General features: G+C 43.8%; 1 protein-coding gene across 2 annotated transcripts in view; it reads left to right on the plus strand.

Moving 5' to 3' along the window:
- MYO7B (myosin VIIB) overlaps positions 1–18,022 on the plus strand; it is a 54,287-nt gene that overhangs the window by 33,344 nt on the left and 2,921 nt on the right. For both annotated transcript variants that reach the window (XM_026855573.1, XM_026855574.1), the window contains 18 exons: positions 12–138; positions 1,536–1,655; positions 2,544–2,717; positions 3,658–3,885; positions 4,332–4,499; positions 5,100–5,217; positions 5,311–5,437; positions 6,238–6,407; positions 7,113–7,294; positions 8,084–8,211; positions 8,760–8,917; positions 9,394–9,547; positions 11,473–11,628; positions 14,392–14,497; positions 14,612–14,725; positions 15,597–15,684; positions 16,823–16,926; positions 17,382–17,567. In XM_026855573.1, the coding sequence (XP_026711374.1) occupies positions 12–138; positions 1,536–1,655; positions 2,544–2,717; positions 3,658–3,885; positions 4,332–4,499; positions 5,100–5,217; positions 5,311–5,437; positions 6,238–6,407; positions 7,113–7,294; positions 8,084–8,211; positions 8,760–8,917; positions 9,394–9,547; positions 11,473–11,628; positions 14,392–14,497; positions 14,612–14,725; positions 15,597–15,684; positions 16,823–16,926; positions 17,382–17,567 (2,608 nt within the window). The remainder of the gene's footprint in view (positions 1–11; positions 139–1,535; positions 1,656–2,543; positions 2,718–3,657; positions 3,886–4,331; positions 4,500–5,099; positions 5,218–5,310; positions 5,438–6,237; positions 6,408–7,112; positions 7,295–8,083; positions 8,212–8,759; positions 8,918–9,393; positions 9,548–11,472; positions 11,629–14,391; positions 14,498–14,611; positions 14,726–15,596; positions 15,685–16,822; positions 16,927–17,381; positions 17,568–18,022) is intronic.

Below are 18,022 nucleotides of genomic sequence, written 5' to 3' on the forward strand. Positions count from 1 at the left end.
TTTTATTACAGAGATGAGATTTATTGCCAGATTTGCAAACAACTCACTGAAAACAGCAACAGGAGCAGCTATGCTCGAGGCTGGATCCTTCTGTCACTTTGCCTTGGCTGCTTTCCTCCTTCAGACACATTTGTGAAGGTACAGTACTAACCTTTCCTACAGCAGCTTAAATGCCTTAGCTGATCTAGTTTCTTGTGTATTTTGATGTTTTCATATAGACAGCCACATAAACTGTTTGGCTGCCACAGCAGCTGGTGCTGTGTTTTTTGCAGAAACTATCTCATCTTATATGCTTATCTGGGAATTTAAATAAATTGTTGCTGTATTCACATTTTATTCTTTTTCATTACATGACATATAAGTTGGATTCTGCTGTTGGTCACAGCCCTCATTTTGGATCTGTAATCTGCAAAGAATCTGACAAATTCTAACCTCTCCAGTTCTACCTTTCCAACATCTAAAAGGTGTCTCCAATTACAGTGCTAGTGATTAAATATACTCAGGAGGCAAGTATAAAATCCCCCCCCTTATTTTACTTGTTCTTACACTCCAGGACCTACAAAATCCAACAGAGATTTGGGCTTTTTCATCATTTATCATTCCTTAATTTCCAAATTTAAATGGATGATAAATCTACTTCACCATAGGAAGAAAAACCAACAACCTGTGGCTCCAACTCGACATCAGCCTTCCTCCTAGATCTTAGAGGCAAACAGAATCCAGAGATATGCCTGAATCATCATCCTTGCTTTATTGACATTCTAGCTCACACGATTAATCTAATCATAAATGCTGTTAAATGGACACTACTTGGAACAAGCCAGACACAAGCCATAGACATATTTCAACACCAGTCTTCATGCAAAGACTGTGAGCCATGCAGAATTCATGAAAGACATGACTATACCCTATCTCTAGGAATATTCTTAATCATTAAAATAGCCAGGTGACTGACCCATGCTTGAAGTGAATAGAAGTATGTAAATACAAGTCCATGCTTACACTATATCACCCAAGATATCAGAGCCATACAGACTCCAAATGCTCTGTTTATCCAATCCTTCTCTTTCAATGTCCAATCTTAATTATGGACTTCAACTATTGATATTGTCAGAGAACTTAGTGAAACTAAAAGTAACCATCATCATTAGTCTTAACCTGCCATTAGCCCTCTTCCCAGCACTTTTATTCATATAGAATGTCACAAGACTTCAGGCTTTTTAACTGGAAACACTAAGCCTTGCTCTAACATAATGATAAGAGCAGTCTCCACTAATATTTATTGTGTAATTAAACAGGGTGAATAGACTGACACAAGTCTTCCTTTTTAGAGTAAAAGCTCTGCAGAATGAAGGAAAACTTGGTGTTTCAAACCTCTTTTTTCAAAACACTAACTCCAATACCTAACCTTTAATGCTTTCTGCTGAACTGTAAGCTAACTGATCATTCTAATCTAGTACATCAGCTGCAGAAGGTTTCTAAAGTTTTATGAGGATCAGAGTTTCCTAACTTCTTCTTATGCTCTGTGCATACAGTACCTGTTGAATTTCATCCACCATGGCCCCACAGGCTATGCACCATATTGTGCCGAACGTCTGAGACGTACCTACATCAATGGAGCACGGACTGAACCTCCGAGCTGGCTGGAACTTCAGGTAGAAAATCCGTTTTTACTTAATTATATTGATCTGTGTCATTTTATACTGGATTGCATTTACTAACCTGTGCTAACAGATCTTCCTAAGTCCAATCATAGAAATCAATTGCACAGGGGAATTGAAGACCAGCTGCCTTGGTCTGGGCAGCTTCTTAGATACACCTCTTCTGGCTATTCAGTTAACCTAAACCCAGTGGAGGATGTAAGTTAAAAGATGCAACACACGATTTGCAGGGAGATACCCCCATCCACTCAGGAACCACAGGCCAGAACCACCTCCTGAGGGAAGCTCTTACCATCATTTGTGGAAAGAAGTGAGCAGGGCTTATGCTTTTAAAATGGAGGGAGGAAGTGTGATGATAGAGCTGTATGGCCCTCCCCCTTCCTTTAAATGTCACCCTAGTAATTAGAAGTCACACACACATGCACACACACACACACACACACACACACATTCCTCTTTCAAGTGAAGACCTCAGTTCAATTTCTTCCTAAATCTGAGTGACCCTATTGCCTAACACTCATCTCCCTGGGCAAAGTACCTGCTGCAGACCATCTCTCCACTGATGCCTGTAAGGCTGTACTCAAAAGTCATCAGGCCAAACAAGGCTCACAAAAGGTCTATCAGTCTGCACTGTTACATGATAATCAGCTCCGCTGAGCTGTGGGGAGGAGAGAATGAGTACAGTGCTGCTCCAGAGATGTAAATGATATTTAAGATTCACCATGCACTGAAGAAACTGTGTGAGCATTGGAGATTCACTTAAAGATTGTTGACTAGGTTGTACAGTGTGTGGAGCTCTTAAATCTAAATGCCTTCTTCATTCTTCACAGAAAAGTAAGGTTTGACCATAATTTCTTTCTTTCATTCAACTCTGATTTACAGGCAACAAAGCAGAAGAAACCCATTATGTTTAATGTCACCCTGATGAACGGCCAAAGCATCACTGTCCCTGCAGACTCTGCTTCCACTGCCAAAGAGATCTGTCAGTTCATAGCAGATAAAACCAAACTGAAGGATGTGTTTGGTTTTTCACTGTACATTGCTGTGTTTGATAAGGTAAAGTGTAGAAAAATAGAATGAAAGCTCCCTTCCCTTTCTGTGGAGTTGCTGCGGTCCACCCAGACTCACTGAGGACTCCCTCTGACTTCTGGAAGCACCTCCATCCCAGTCCTACACTCAAGCTAGTACTGAATCCCAGCATTTAATAATCCTAGTCTGCCTTTCTGTTGGCTGACCACTTAGCAGTTCCTGCCGCAGGCCTGTAAGGTTTCCTGTGCCAGGTCACTGACAGTGTCCCTTCTGCCATGCATGGGCAGAGCAGCACCGTGGTGTCCTGCCATGTTCTGAGACCCCACCTGCTCACCATGCGTGCAGCACTGCAGAACCGTGGGAGCAGGGTGAGACGAGCAGGTCTCACACACTAGGGATCTCTGCTCAAAGATGTATTTCCCACCTGAATTACTGCACATTACTGTCTTGTTCTGTGTTACAGTGCTGCTGATGCAGCCCCTATCATGTGGCGTTCAAAGCCAAGGTCCTTGCCAGGGCTGCTACTGTTCGTTCACATTTTAGCTTCTCCTTCCCTTTGCTTATTTTTCTATGGTAATGCTGTAAAACAGACATGCACAGCAGGATGAAATCTTGCTGCTCAGTGTTAGCCATCAATAGCAAAGAAATTAATTCAGAGATCACATCTTTTGTTTAGATTACAGAAATTTTTGTGGATGTGCTTAAGGGGATATGCAGGGGATAAGCAAAGTACAAGGAGACAAATAGAAGATTGCAAACCAAAGCTGCTTCATCTTGCTGCTTTGTCTAAACATCCAACTTATTTTTCCTAATACCATCCCTGTGCATAAAAATGCACACTTGGACATCCATTTGCTTACCTTTTCAGATTTTTTCTTGCTGTCAATAGACCAGGAGCTTTGGGTTTGCTGTCCATCACTCAGATCCAAAGCAGGCATGCTAGTAAATGCAGTGTCCCTTGTTCTAGGTCTGGTCACTGGGTGGGGGACGAGATCATGTCCTGGACGCCATCTCTCAGTGTGAACAGCTAGTGAAGGAGCGGGGCACACATGAGCGCAATGCACCCTGGCGGCTCTACTTCCGAAAGGAAATCTTCACCCCCTGGCACAACTCCCAGGAGGATCCTATCAGCACTGATCTCATTTACCACCAAGTCATTCGTGGCATCCGGTTTGGAGAGTACCGTTGTGAGAAGGTGGGTCTCGTTATTCATCCTCCTAAAGAGACAAAACTATATTATATTAACATTTCCCACATTAAAAGGCAGGAAGATGAATGAAGTTTCTAGTGGCTGTGAACAACCCTTCCCTTCTTAATGAACAATTCCTGTCCAGGTGATTATGCCAGCTATCCACAGGCAGCTGTAATTAATAGCGCTTTTTTTCTGCAACTTTCAGTTCATGTGGCAGCTGGAGGCATGTCCAAAGGGGAAATTTGGGTCCTTTCAAAATATCTTTGATAATAATTTATTTGATGCTGTGATTGAGTCAAGTTCACCTCTCCTTACGCTGGATGTCTGTCAAGAGTTACCCAGACAAAAATGGAGAAAACCCCATTCCTAAACTGGCTTCAAGGTTGAATGAGGCTGTCTGGACTTTGTGACATCTTTCTAGGCCTCTTTTAATGGATTAATTGTTTCAGGAGGAGGATTTGGTGGAGATAGGTGCAAAATATTGTTACATCCAGTTTGGAGATTCCATCCACAATGAACTTGTGCAGAAGGCGCTCCATGATTGTATTCCAGTGAAACAGCTGAAGTCCAAGCCCCTGGAAAAGTGGGTGAGCCTTATAACCTATGCACATGCAAAGGTAAGAGTTTTGTTTGGGTAACCACTCTCAAGCACCAGCTTCTGCTTCTTTCACCATTTCCATTTATGAATAGTCTGTTGGGGGAAGAAGGAAAAACATTTCATTTTGGATATCCCAAATAGCTAATTAGGGCTGGAGGGGCAGAGAACCTTTCCACTCACTGTTCCATATAGGGCTCAGCAGGGGGAGCAGAATGAAAAAAGTATTTTTAAATCTCTGAATAGAGTATCTTTTAAGCCTCTCTATCTCCCATCTGACAACTGAGGAGTCAGGATGGTCATGGGATGGAATACTGGTTTTGATCTGGAAATGGATTACCTGAAATATTTCCATGACACCCAAAGTGTGTAACACTCTGAGCAGATCAGTCAGTGGGGATCTGAGGGAAATTTGGAATCCACATGCCTGTGGGCAGCCTCAGCTGCATGTGTCTTGGGCCCCTGAAGGCTATTCCTGATCTGACTTTCTCCAGGTACCCTGGACACCAGTGACAGCAGAGGGCTGTTGGGAACCTCTGGGATCAGGCTTGAGCTTTATTGTCTACAGATCAAGCAAACCAGATTTTACTGAGAAAATCTTGAGTATCTCTTTATACTGCAGGCCCCATACACACAGGACCATCTCTCCCGTCAGACTGTGAAGGAACAACTTGTAGATTTTGCTCGCTTTCAGTGGCCTTTGCTTTTTTCACGATTCTTTGAAGTCACTAAATTTTCAGGTAATACCTGGAGCCTGGGAGTAGAGGACAGATATAAGATCAATAGAGGAGGACTTGTATAGCATTGATGAGGAGTTTTTTCTGCCTTTTCAGGACCCAGCTTGCCCAAGAACCACTTTATTGTTGCCGTAAATTGGAAAGGTATCTGCTTCTTGGATGAGTCAGAAAAGCGGCTCCTTGAGCTGACCTTCCCAGAGATAACTGGCATCCACACCAACAGGTGAGTGCCTCAGAAATACAAGATCTGAAGAAGGCAACTCTGCTCATACTCAGAAAGGATATTCCATGTAGGAGGGAGATATACTTTCTCTGCCGTCCTCCTAGTGATTTGATCTGAGCCTGAAAAGGTGGCTTAGCCTAGGTCTGGGAAACAGAAAGAGATAAGTTCTGAGCAGCCTGTAAAGAAAATACTGAAATGGCTTAATCTTCCCAGATGGTGGAAGGAAAGGTGATCCTGCTCAGTCAGAAAGGTGTAAGGAAGCATAGACGTGCATCAAGAATGGCCCAAATAACGAACATAGTTAAGCCATTGTCTGTTATACATGCTGGGAGTTTGTATATATCTCCAGTGTGATGGACCTGAACAAGGTAACTGAGGGAAAGAAGGTAACCCTTGGCTTGCTCAGGGCACACATCCTCAGAGAATAGGGTCTTACATACACAAAAAATGCCTCATTGAGGACTGTCACAGATTTAGTTGCCCAGTTACTCCAAAAGAAGGGTTCAGTTACTCCAAAAGAAGGGTGTTCTTTTCAGTTACTCCAAAAGAAGGGTGTTCTTTTCAGTTACTCCAAAAGAAGGGTGTTCTTTTGTCGATAGTGAAGCACTTTTGTACAAAACATGGTGGAGTACAGAGTGAACCTGAACCACTTCAGTCCTTCACACCTGCCAACTCATGAGAAGTCAGATTAAGAACAACCAATACTCGCTGTAAGGAGCTGTAGGTTCCTTGGCTGTGATTGCAGATGAGTCTGTGAGTTTCTCAGATGCCTCAGTAACAAACTATTCAATAACACATAGGGCAGTGAAGTCATTTGGACAGAGCTGCACTCTCATCACACTTCGTGCCGAGGAGTTTGTCCTGACATCTGTCAACAGTGTTGTCATTGCTGAACTGGTGGTCATGTTCCTGGAAGGACTGAAGAAGAGATCACGGTTCGCTGTGGCAATGCATGAGAAAAAATCTCAAGGTAAGTCTGAGAACTTTTCTACAGGGTAGAGAAGAAATCTTGAGAGAATCCACAGCACTTGTTTGAAAGAGCCCAAAGAGAAGAGGGAGAACTTCAGCAAGAGTCCCTTTGCTCCAGGAGGGATGCATAGTGATCAGCACAGCAATACAAAGCATAAGACAATGTGATTCAGTACCTTTGCATACAGATTAGATTTCCTTCCTCTGTCTACTTCTTTGCATATTTTATTTAGATAGTAAAGTGTCCAACAACTCAGCCTGCTTATAGTAGGAATTTGCATCTAGGGTCCCTGGAAATACTTTCCAGAAACATTTCACAGAGATGTTAATCTGGAATTTTCTGTGGAATGTAGTTGGCTGGAACAGACAAGAGGGCATTAAAATGTAAGCACTGATTTATTCTACTTACAACTACTGAGTTTCTTTCCATGCTTTGCTGCCAGTTCTAGACACAAAGTCAACATCCATTTGAATCAAACAGACTTTTGCCATTGCCCTCAGTGGATCAAAATCAGGCTGTTAGAGGAAACTTAAGTGATTTCTCTGAAGTGTTACTGGATAATTAGCCATATTTACACAAATCACTTTCTATTGCTAATTGAATTCAGGCCTTCAAAATACAATTCCCTTGTCTTTCACATTGCAGTCTCTTTGCATTTTCTTGGACTGTCAAGCCTGAACACTACTCCCTTATTCTCTCTTCCAGAAGACCCTGCCATCCTGTCCTTCAAGAAGGGAGACTTGCTAATCTTCACTGAAGACAAAAGGCTGGATGCAAACTCTGGCTGGATCTGTGCCCAGAATGAAAGGACAAGCAAAACAGGGAATGTATTTTTGGAAGAGATCTACATCATTCCTTCCCTCACAAAACCCTCTAGCCAAGTGCTGGTAAGAAAAGCTGAGCACTCTCTTTGAAGATACTGGAAGATAAATGATAATAACAGTGTTAAATATGATTAAATTTATAACTGGAAGTTAATTGTTCCTCCAAAGTCAGACAAGTCCCATTCAAGCAAAGCATTTCATTCTATCCTGTCTGAAAACAAAACTAAACCTAGCCCAAACTCTAAGGAGAAGGCTGTAGTTACACAAAAGCAGTGACTTTCAAAAAAAACCAGTCCATTCACTGTTAGGGACTTCAGTGCATGGAATTGATAGCAATTAATGGAAATGGCTCTGCAGTTGAATTTTTCTGCATTTGCACTGGGCTTGACTGGTGATCATCCATTATGTCTCAAGGGAAGCTCTACGTACAGCAGGTTACTTTAAAAGAATATGATCTTTGAGGGAGTCAAGGTTTCTCTGCTAACAATTTTGTCTTCAGTTTTGGAGATTTAGTATATCAGATACTGTGCTAACAAGTAAAAAACTGAAAAAGTGGGGGAAAACCACAATCGTGATAAGCAGACGTGGTTTTAGTAAGTGTTGTGCTTTGGATAATCACATAGATTTTGATGGCCACTACTATTGGGTCTCTGGAAATTACTTCCTTGAGTCAACTGTTTCCAAGTCTTTCTTGAGTCTCTGAAGATGCTGCTTAGGGGACAGAAGGTCTCCTGCAGCACAGAGTACTCAAGTTTAGTGTACACCATCTGTGCATATATGCTGAGTAACACCTGACAATCTGTGCAGAAACCTGTGCCTGTGTGACATCTCTACATGGCTATGTCATTCCAGAGTTTGTTAATGATGTCTCCAGACCAGAGGAGGACAGCTTCACAGAACTCCTACATGGATGAACCTGATGAAGAGGATCTCGAAGTAAAGCCTTACACCCTGGAGGAGTTCTCCTATGAACACTTCAGGTGAAGCTCTCTCTGTAGTGTGTGCCCTAGAAAAGTTCTTGTTGATCTTCTGTGATCCTTAAAGTCTAGGATATAACTAGCATCTCCCATTTCTGATTGGGTTTCTTCTCTTTGTTTCCTGTAATTGTGACCTTGGATGTGCAGAGATTCTGGCACATGGCCTACTTGTATCTTTTGTCTGCAGAAATGCAAAGAGAAGGGTAGGAGAACCTCAGCTGCACTTATTTCTTTACAGCAGGCCCTATTCTTACTTCTCACCCCTTCTTCAGCAATTACCAGCTAGTGAGGATGCACAACATTTCAGGCCTTGGAGAATAAGGGAAAAATTAGTCTTCTAAAACCTCTTTTCTTTTGCAAGCCTTCTCCCTTCTGGATCTACAGGAAACTACATTTTCCTGTTCTTGTTGACCTGCATAATCAAAGGAGATAGGAGATCACTGTCTTGGGAAAGAACATGTCTAGAGATAAGTCTTTGTGATAATGACCTCCTGTGTTCATAGCAATACTGATCCAGCAATTTTGTATTGTCTGCACTTGTCTTCCTTCAGGACTCCTGAGAAGGAATCAATCAGCAAAACTGTTCTCCAGAAATCCCGTGGGCGCAGTCAACTGTGGGCACACTCTAAGGAGCCCTTGAAACAGCCCTTGCTGAAGAGAGCATGCACTGACCCTGATCTTCGGGATTTGGCCTGCCAGGCCTTCATTGATATCCTTTCACTCTGCTCTTTGGGACCCCAGAACACTCAGGGGAAGGAAGAGCTAGTTATCCCCACTAAACTCACCTGCATTGAGATAATACTGCATTCACATTACAGGGGATACATTTATATCAGTGTGGGGGGGTATCAACTCTGTTTCCCTTGTCTGCAGAGGAAAGGTTCCTCTTCCCTCCCAGTGCTCCACAACTCCTGATGGCTCACTTAACTGGAATGTGACTTTAGGGAGTGAGTGACATTTACTGCATATGTCCAGAGCAAGCAGCTAATAGAGTACAAATCGCAGCCAAGTAGTGACTGCTGCATAGGGAAAGGGGTAGGGGATAGGCAGGGGATATATTCCAGACCCTCCTCTCAGTATTTGCCACATAGACATCAACAGAGTCACTAACATGTTAGGATCCAGGTGAGTCTTCCCGTTTACCTTCTAAAATTGGCCTGCTTTTGTCCTTAACGCCACATTCACCCATCATGAAATTCATGGGAGACTATCCCTCAAAACAGACACACTCCTCTGTGGAAGTCACTGACCAGATATTTGTAGCAGCTATCCAGGAGGAGGTTCTGCGGGATGAGATCTACTGTCAGATTATGAAGCAACTGACTGAGAATAGAAACAGGTACTCACCTGGGTGCAAACACTCTGCAGAGCCAGGGCTCAAGTGCAGGTGGCGATCAGGAACTCCTGCTATGCTTGTGATGGGGCAGGAGCAGAGGGGAATGTTGGAGTGACACCTTCCCTCCCTCCCCCCATTTTCCCAGCAGTGCTGTGGGGCTCACTCTTGCGGAGCACTCAGGACCGCTGACGGGCAGTGAGAGGCCACAGAGCAGGAGCATTACTCATCTCCCTTGAGCTGCTGCTTTGCTCCCATCAGCATTCAGTGCTGGTCTCTGTGCAGCACGGTGTGAGGCAGGCAAGGGGTTACTGAAGCCCTCTTATTCCCAAGGCAGTCTGGAGAAAATATGGCACTGCATAGAGTTGGTGCATGCTCTCAGTGACAGCTCTGCCAGCCCTCCGCTTGTTTTAAATTTCCCAGTGACAGTATTTCCCTCCTAGAAGCACACTAGATCTTTTGCCACCCGTGAATACTTTTAAGTAGCAATATTAATTAGGTTACACAACTGCCTTTTAGAACAGATTGGTTACACAGGCCCTTGTCCATGCAGAAGTCTCTGAAACAGGCTGGAGTTTTCCTCTCCACTCGTAAAATGATAATTTGACCTACTTCCAGGGGAACTGAATTGCAAAAAGAAGTTTAAAATAATAGTAATTATTAACAAAATCGTTTGTCTGTTTCATTGTGTCACTGCAAAAGTTAGAGAAGGAGCTTCTATTTGTGCATTTTCTTTCTTACTGTTCCACAAATCTTAAACTTAGTGGAACTTTTACCATGTATGTAACTATTAAATGGTAAGTTTCCTTGCCTGCAGTAAATCTTAAAGGCTGTTTAATGCATAGTCTGTAACCATGGTGCCAGTGCCATGCCTGATGTACTCTACCAATTTAGTCACCGCTTTGAGAGAGATCACTGATGTGGAAAAAACAGTGCTTGAAATGTGGCTATTTCCATATACTTTCATTAGAACAGCCAGAGCAACAAATCTTTCATCCTTTCCAGGTTACTGCACTGTGGACCATGTCCCTCTCTCACACAGACGCAAACACAACTAATCTATTGAGTATAAACGGGATTAAAATAGTGTGTCTTCATCTGCAAAATTTGGAAAGTAAATGTCCAGGACCTCTTTATTCAGCAGAGCCTGGTGCCCATTCAGGGGCAGACCTGCTCACTTTCCCAACCAAAACCACTTCACACCATTCAGCATTTCAGAGCAATCCCTGGGATGCAGCTGAAGCGTGTTCTGCTCCTGGCCTGGAAGGTAGAGGGGCTGACCACCTCCTGGCTGCAGAGCCTTTGGACTGGTGAGGGTGAGATGGCAGAAGAACTTTCACTGACAGATTTCATGGGTCCAGAGGCTGGAAGAACTGGCTTTCTGTCTGAAAATTGTAGAAGCTTGATCTGGAGTGTTTTAAGAACTGTAACTACCTCATTACACAATGCCTTCTACATGCTTATTTTTCAGAGCAGGAGCGTGTGTAAGGGAAAGTCAATCGCATGCAAAGTGCTTGTGCCCTGAGCAAAGCCGGGTAGCACGGAGGGGGTGTGAATACAAACAGCTGATAAAGCACAAGCCAAATACACGTGAGCTTGAACAGCAAATTGGCAGTGGCTTTCCAAGAGGATGGCACCAGGATCACTGCTGCCAAGATGACCGCTAAAGTGGAACTTATGTTTATTCATGAGATTTGCAACCATCATGAATATTTATCAGCCAGGATTTCGCATTGTCCTTGCATACGGGCGGGCTGTGGTAGTTGCACAGAAAACAGCTGCCACATCCTGGGTGAAGGCTCTGTTGATTTATAGCTCTCTGCTGAATGTCACAACATCCCATAATGGGAGGGTGTTTCTCTTCCCTGTAGTTGTGGTCAAACAAAGAATTATATGTAGCTGTAACAGAACCATTTGCTTTGTGTTCACAGGTACAGCATGACCAAGGGCTGGCAGCTCCTTTGGCTCTGCACTGGCCTGTTCCCACCCAGCAAGTCACTGCTGAAACATGCCCAGAAGTTCATGGAGACACGTCAGAAAGAAAGACTGGCCCTGGAGTGCAGTCGGAGGATTCAGACAGTGATGAGGTAAATGATCCAGCATATAGCCAGCTCAAAGTGTTCAAAAATCATGAATCAGGTGCCAAAAAGCACATGGGCTAAAAACATTGACACTCTTGCTTTCCTTCCTCTCTTTACATCCTTTCTTTTAAAGTGATCATTATTCTTATGAACTTTGAACTGCTAAGAGAGGTCTATGTCACAGTTTCACTTTTTTCTTTCTCAGAGCTAGCAACATCTTTAAAAGTTCAGCATCACACATAATCCTTTGACTCCCAGAGCTGGGTATTTCAAACATCCGAAAGGGTATGCAGCTTGAAATGTAATCCTGTGTTGTCACTGATGAGGTCCTGGCCTTGCTTTCCTTTAGTGAGGCAGCATGTTCTTGTCCCCCTTACATGTGCCTGAGGATTAGTCTTGAATTTGATGAATCTCAGTAGCACAGAGTTGCACATATGCAGCTAAAAATACTAGGTTTTACTTATAGTGGGGTGGCACCACTGAAGTCACTGACATCTGCAGAGCACTAATGGGGCCCTGTTGGTTTTCTGATGGTGCAGCAAAGCAGATCCATGCTGGGAAGAGAGATCAACACAATCCATTCCTATTCTTTGAAGAAACCCAAATGAGCAAAATCCTGACACTTCCATGGCTGCTCACAGCAAGGCTACTCCTCAGTCCAGTAGGCATTACCCCAGTCCTGGGGAGGGCTGGAGCAACAAGCCCTCCAAAGCACAGTGCTTCCTGGGCGTCAGAAGGACTTGTTGCTGTTGTGAACATGCCACAACCAGAGAGAGTGGAAGAGCTATGAGGATTTCAGGAAGGTTGAACTGAACTGTAGAGGGAAGGTTTCCCTAGATTCCTCCAGGCACTGGAATTATCCAGCTTGACGCTGAGAATTCAGTGCTTTGGCATCAAGGTTAACCCCAGCCTTCTCTCTTTTGATGCTGCTGTGAGTTACCACCTGCCTGCCACAGACCTCTTCACTAAAGAAACTGCCCAACGATTTTTCCCTCCAGCTCCTCCATCCTCCCCCTTCTCTTAGGCTGGGCCCTGCATTTGGTCTGTGAGTCCTGTGGGTCAGGCTCAAGGGGAATGCTGCTAACACAGTGGCTGTCCCTCTTGCACTGCTGGGGAAATGTCACTGCGCATTGAACTCGCCTTTGAAGTGCCTGAAGAATTCATGGCGAGGAATGCTATTCATTGTTTTTTCTATGGAGAAGACTGAAAATTTCCTGCCTCCCTGTATTATGTGCTATTCATGCTCTAAGCCCCATTGAGCTGTACAGAGCTTCTTTAGAGTGGGGAAACAGGGAGGGGAAAGCAGAATGGGCTGTCTGAGAGGAGAATTTTATCTGCTAAACTGCCCCAGATCAGGAGCCATGGGGATGGGAAGAGGAACAAAGACAAATGTTGTTTTATAAGAGTATTTATTTTCATAAAATTAAACCTACACCTGCAGAATAGAATAGAATAGAATAGAATAGAATAGAATAGAATAGAATAGAATAGAATAGAATAGAATAGAATAGAATAGAATAGAGAACAGCTCATTTGGAAGGGACCTACCACAATTATCTAGTCCAACTTGTCCCTGTAAGTAACCTGCTGTCTTTGGAAAGGGGAGAGCAGGCAGCTCAAAGGACTGACTTACAATATGTGGAGTGGAAGCCAACTGAGCCCTTGGGTACACCTTTTACTCCATGAACAGCTTTACAGCTCCATCCCAAGACTGCTGGCCAGGCAACCAGCAAGCACCCTGATGGTGTTAAGCAGATCTTGCCTTGGCAATGAATTGCTCGTGGAGGCTGCAAGGAGAGATGGCCCTGTGCCTCCAGCCAAGCTGCTGCCTTTCCTTGGTCTCCTAGGGCCTCCCTCTGCTGCAAGTCCAGGAACAGATGACTGTAGGGCAAGGGCAGGTCCACACTCCTTAGAGTGCCTGCACAGTATACCAAGCACATGCTGTTCAACTTGGTTACACTCAGGTTTTCATTCTTCAAATGGAACTGCTACTTTATTTCTTGGAAAAAAAAATTAGTTTTCAAATCCACACAACTAAAGCTGTATGCCAAACTAAGCTCTCTTCCTGAGAGAGTGGCCCAGTGTGAGAAAGGAGTTTGGCCCATAAACTACAGTGTACACAATCTCCAAACAGCCTGCTCTGTGCCACCGAGGGCAGGAAATGACAGTCCCAGAAGGCAACGTGCTAGATTTGTCCTCAGTTTAACTGTATCAAGGTTTTTGCATGACTCAGACTTCAGGGATAGGTCCTTTGCTTTAAAAGGCAGCTCTGCTCTGAGGTATAATTTCTAAGAACTGGGACTGTACAGCTTAAGCACCTCTTGAGTCAGTGATTACGTGCCAGTTCTTACATAAAATGTAATGCCTCTAAGTGGCCCTCTAAACTTTTCTGGTACTTGTCTCCTGAGCTGTAACTCGTTTTGTATCTGATATTTTTGCTGATGCCACAATTAAATAAAATTTATTTCTCCTTGTGGCTACTTTCTGCATGCTTCAGTAAGGAAAAATGTTGCTGTATACATAGAAGGGGTAACGGTACTGGCTAGGAAGGTGCCTTATTCATGCAACCTCCTTGCAGAGTAGAACAGACTTTTAACATACATGCCAATAAGACTCTCAATTTCTTGTTAATACACTGAATTTGCACTGGGGTGAATGACCATTGGAGCCCACCCCGTTGCACAGTGCTAGTTTTAGAGTCTGTTGTTCGGATGGAATGCTGTTCAACCCCTCAAAGATCTCTCTTACGATGGTGGTGGTATTTTCCAGGAGTGGCTCCAGGAAGTGGGCACCTCATCCCGTGGAGGTTGAGGCCATCTTACAGAACAACACTAAGATCTCACACAAGATTTGCTTCCCCAATGAAACAGAACAGGTAAGAACTTACTTCTTTTCCTAGCCATGAGGTGTTTGTGCAGGAGCACATTTCAAGACATTCAGCATTCTCATTTCTTCCTCTTTGTGTAACAAGAGTCTTGTCATCTCATAGACATTTGATGTGGGAACAAACACCAAAATCCGGACTCTGTGTCAGAAAATTGCTTCCAAATTGCAGCTGAGTTCCTGGGAAGGTTTCAGCCTCTTTGTGAAGATTGCAGACAAGGTAACTCTTCTTGACTATGGCAGGGTAACCAGAGTCCCCCCTCCTCTCTTCCTCTTTTACCAGACCACCTAAACAACCATATCTAAAGCCAAGCAACAGAGCAGGAAGGTACTGCTTCTGTCTTACTGAGGGGATACAACCTAGACTCAGACTTTTAGCACCTGACAATTATTTTCCGACTCTTAAAGGGTGGAGATGCAGAGTTTCTTTTGGTCAACTGGTACACAGGTGGACTAAAAGCTGAGAAGACGCAGGCTTTCTTGCAGCTGCCGGGAGGGTAGCAAATTGTGTGTTGCATACTGCTGGATTCAGCCCTTTCCTGCTCAGGCTTTGCCGAGGAGATGCTGCACATGTACAGTGCCCACTAGTATTATGGGGCAGCAGTGGCTGACCAGCACCAGCTGACTGCTCTCTAGTTTCTCAGAAGCTTGCCTTGCCTGAGCTGAAGCTTGGGTTGGCTGCCTCACTGTGAGGTCCCTTCTCTCTGGAACTGTGATAAGAGAAAAGCAGCACTGGGTTCAGCACAGGCAGGTTCTGATGTGCTGTGTTCCTGAAGAGAGGAATCCAGTACGTGCCAATTATTTCACAAAGAGGAGATGGCTAAGAATAAGGTAGGCATCTTCAGCTTGACTTCAATAAGCAGGTTGGAAAGAAAAATGCAGTAAAAATCCCCATATGAAATGTAAATCATTTGAGTTTTCCTTCTCCTGTTTCTCTACTTCCCCTTGCCTCTTTCCTGATGTAATTGTGGCCTCTCACTGTAGACAGGGAAAGAAAATTCAGCCTGATACTTGGGTATGTTGGCACAGGCAGCATTGTATATGATCTGCTAATCTCTCCTTTCCCCCCTACATTGCTTGGCTTCTTCCAGGTGATCAGTCAGAATGAAGCAGACTACTTCTTTGACTCACTAAGGCAGGTGACAGACTGGAACAGAAGGAACAAACCAGGGAAAGATGGTAAGGAGAATGCCAGCCTGACAAGAAGGTGCATGAGATGCTGTGTTGAACTGGAGAAGCAGCAAATTTATCCAGTAGGATTTACTCCATCTTGGGAAGTGTGTGGCAGAGCCTTATATAATATCATTTTTGTTTGTATATCACAGTTATTGCCTGCACCAACAGTAAGATCCAGTGACCTGATGCACCCAAGCACTGGCTATCGGAAACACCACAACATCTTTGTAGTGGAATCTCTTCAGAAATTTTAAATTGGTACCAAAGACTTTTTGACCTGTTGCATCCAGAACACACAGCTGGATGCACTCAAGTTGGATAGGTTGATCCTCTTTACAGTCCAAGGCTCATGCATTGCCGTATCAGGTATCAGTCAACACATGTAAATAGGTTCTTTACAGTGTCACTCCCATTCCTTGCATTGTTAGACAACTGCTGTCTAGATTATTACCTGGTGATACCAAAACACAAGTTGTATTGTCAGGTGAACACTTGTAAGAATATACTAATACAACATTAATGACAGCAATTCTTTGTATTTCACTCCCACGTATAACTTATATTTTGGAATCTACATCAAACTCAAACTCCACTCAAATTTTGCATTGATTTATCCTGACCTTTGCTTATTTCAGGACAGTTGAGGTTTAGCTTCCTGAAGCACTCTCTACGTATCTAAGACATTCTAACTTCCCTCTTCTCCCCACAGCTGATGCAGATGCTAGGAGTCCTGAAAATCACTGCGTAAAGATGTGGGTGCGCTAATTCACAGTTCATTTTGTAAACACAGCCATCAGGGAATGTACCTGCATCAGTGTAACAGAATTCAGGTGTGCTGCACGTTGGCAGGCAGCTGTCATGAGCACCAAGAAATAACAAACATTTTTATTGCAGGCATCCTCAGCTCCTTCCTGCATCTCTGAAGAGCCTGCACTTTACATCACTGCATGATCACTGTCCAGGAATTGACAACTAATCACTTTTTTGGTCATCTAAAATGGCCTTTTGTACTTATTCTGTTAGTAATTTTGTTTGTTACTATTAAAACCAGAAATAGATTTCTGAAGAAACTCACGAGCCATTTAAATCTGCAGAACTCTACAGTGATACAGAGAATACTGAAAAGATGTTATTTCCTTAGGGGCTGTGTCTGTGGCTTATGACGTGTACTTCATGAGAAAGCTGTGGCTGAATGTAACTCCTGGGAAGGACATGAAGGCTGACTGCATTTTTCATTACCACCAGGTAACCAGCCCCCTAAAGCATAAAGGCAGGCAATGTGATCCAAGCAATACTCCTGAGAAAGTAGGCCTGCTGGAGTATCACCATCTCCCTCCCCAAGACCTGCATTACAGAACCTCCAGAGGAATGCATCTGGAGGGCACTGCTCAGCCTCGGGAGCAGATTTATTTCTCACAGTGCTCTCACCTGAGCTATATTGCTTCTGTTAGGTAGAGAGCTCCCTTATTGTTCCCTGGAGGTGCATGTCTTGCTCCACAATTGTATGAAGAACCATAGAAAGGTTTGGGTTGGAAAGGACCTTTAAAGATCATCCAGAGAACCTCCAGGAGTTAAAAGTTCTCTGGATGTCCTTGGACTGTGTTTGGCAAGACTCACATCCTGACCTCACTGATCTAGAATGTGTAAGTCAGTGTTTGCTTCAGCCCATTCTGTCCGGATTCAGAGCTGGTCTCTTCCAGGAGTTGCCGAAGTACCTCCGAGGCTACCACAAGTGTTCCAAGGATGAGGCTGTCCAGCTGGCAGGGCTCATTTATAAAGTGCGCTTCAACAATGACCGCACACAGCTGGCAACTATCCCCAAAATCCTGAAGGAGCTGGTGCCAGACAACCTGCTCCGAGCTATCTCACTAGATGAGTGGAAGAAGGTAAGAACATCAGCTTCCATTAATCATACTACTTCCACTAAGCTTTATGAGAGAAGATTTTGAGTCACACTACATTTTTGATCTGACAGTCTTTGAAAGCACTATGGAGGGATACTATGGGATGTTGCTGTTTTGCCTCTTACAATCCAGATTTTGTATCCTCTCTACCAAAGCTCTGAAAGATATCTGCAGGCCTGAATGACTGATTTGGGATGTGCATCTTTCTTGAAGATACTAATCTATTTTCAGTGCCCAGAAGATTAGTCAGAGATAGGAAAGTCAGTGATGGGACTAGGAGGATCTGGTAGAGAAAAAGATGTGTCCTAAGTATTTCATAGTTTGGCCAGCAAATCAGTCACCTTGCACCATGTGGATGCTACTCACAGCAAAAAGGCTCTTTTATCCACCAAAAGGCAAGGAAGTTTCAGCAGGTACCTATCACTTAGTCCACTGAG

Source organism: Athene cunicularia (genome assembly GCF_003259725.1).
Source record: "Athene cunicularia isolate RWA chromosome 9 unlocalized genomic scaffold, athCun1 chr9_part2, whole genome shotgun sequence".
NCBI lineage: Eukaryota > Metazoa > Chordata > Aves > Strigiformes > Strigidae > Athene > Athene cunicularia.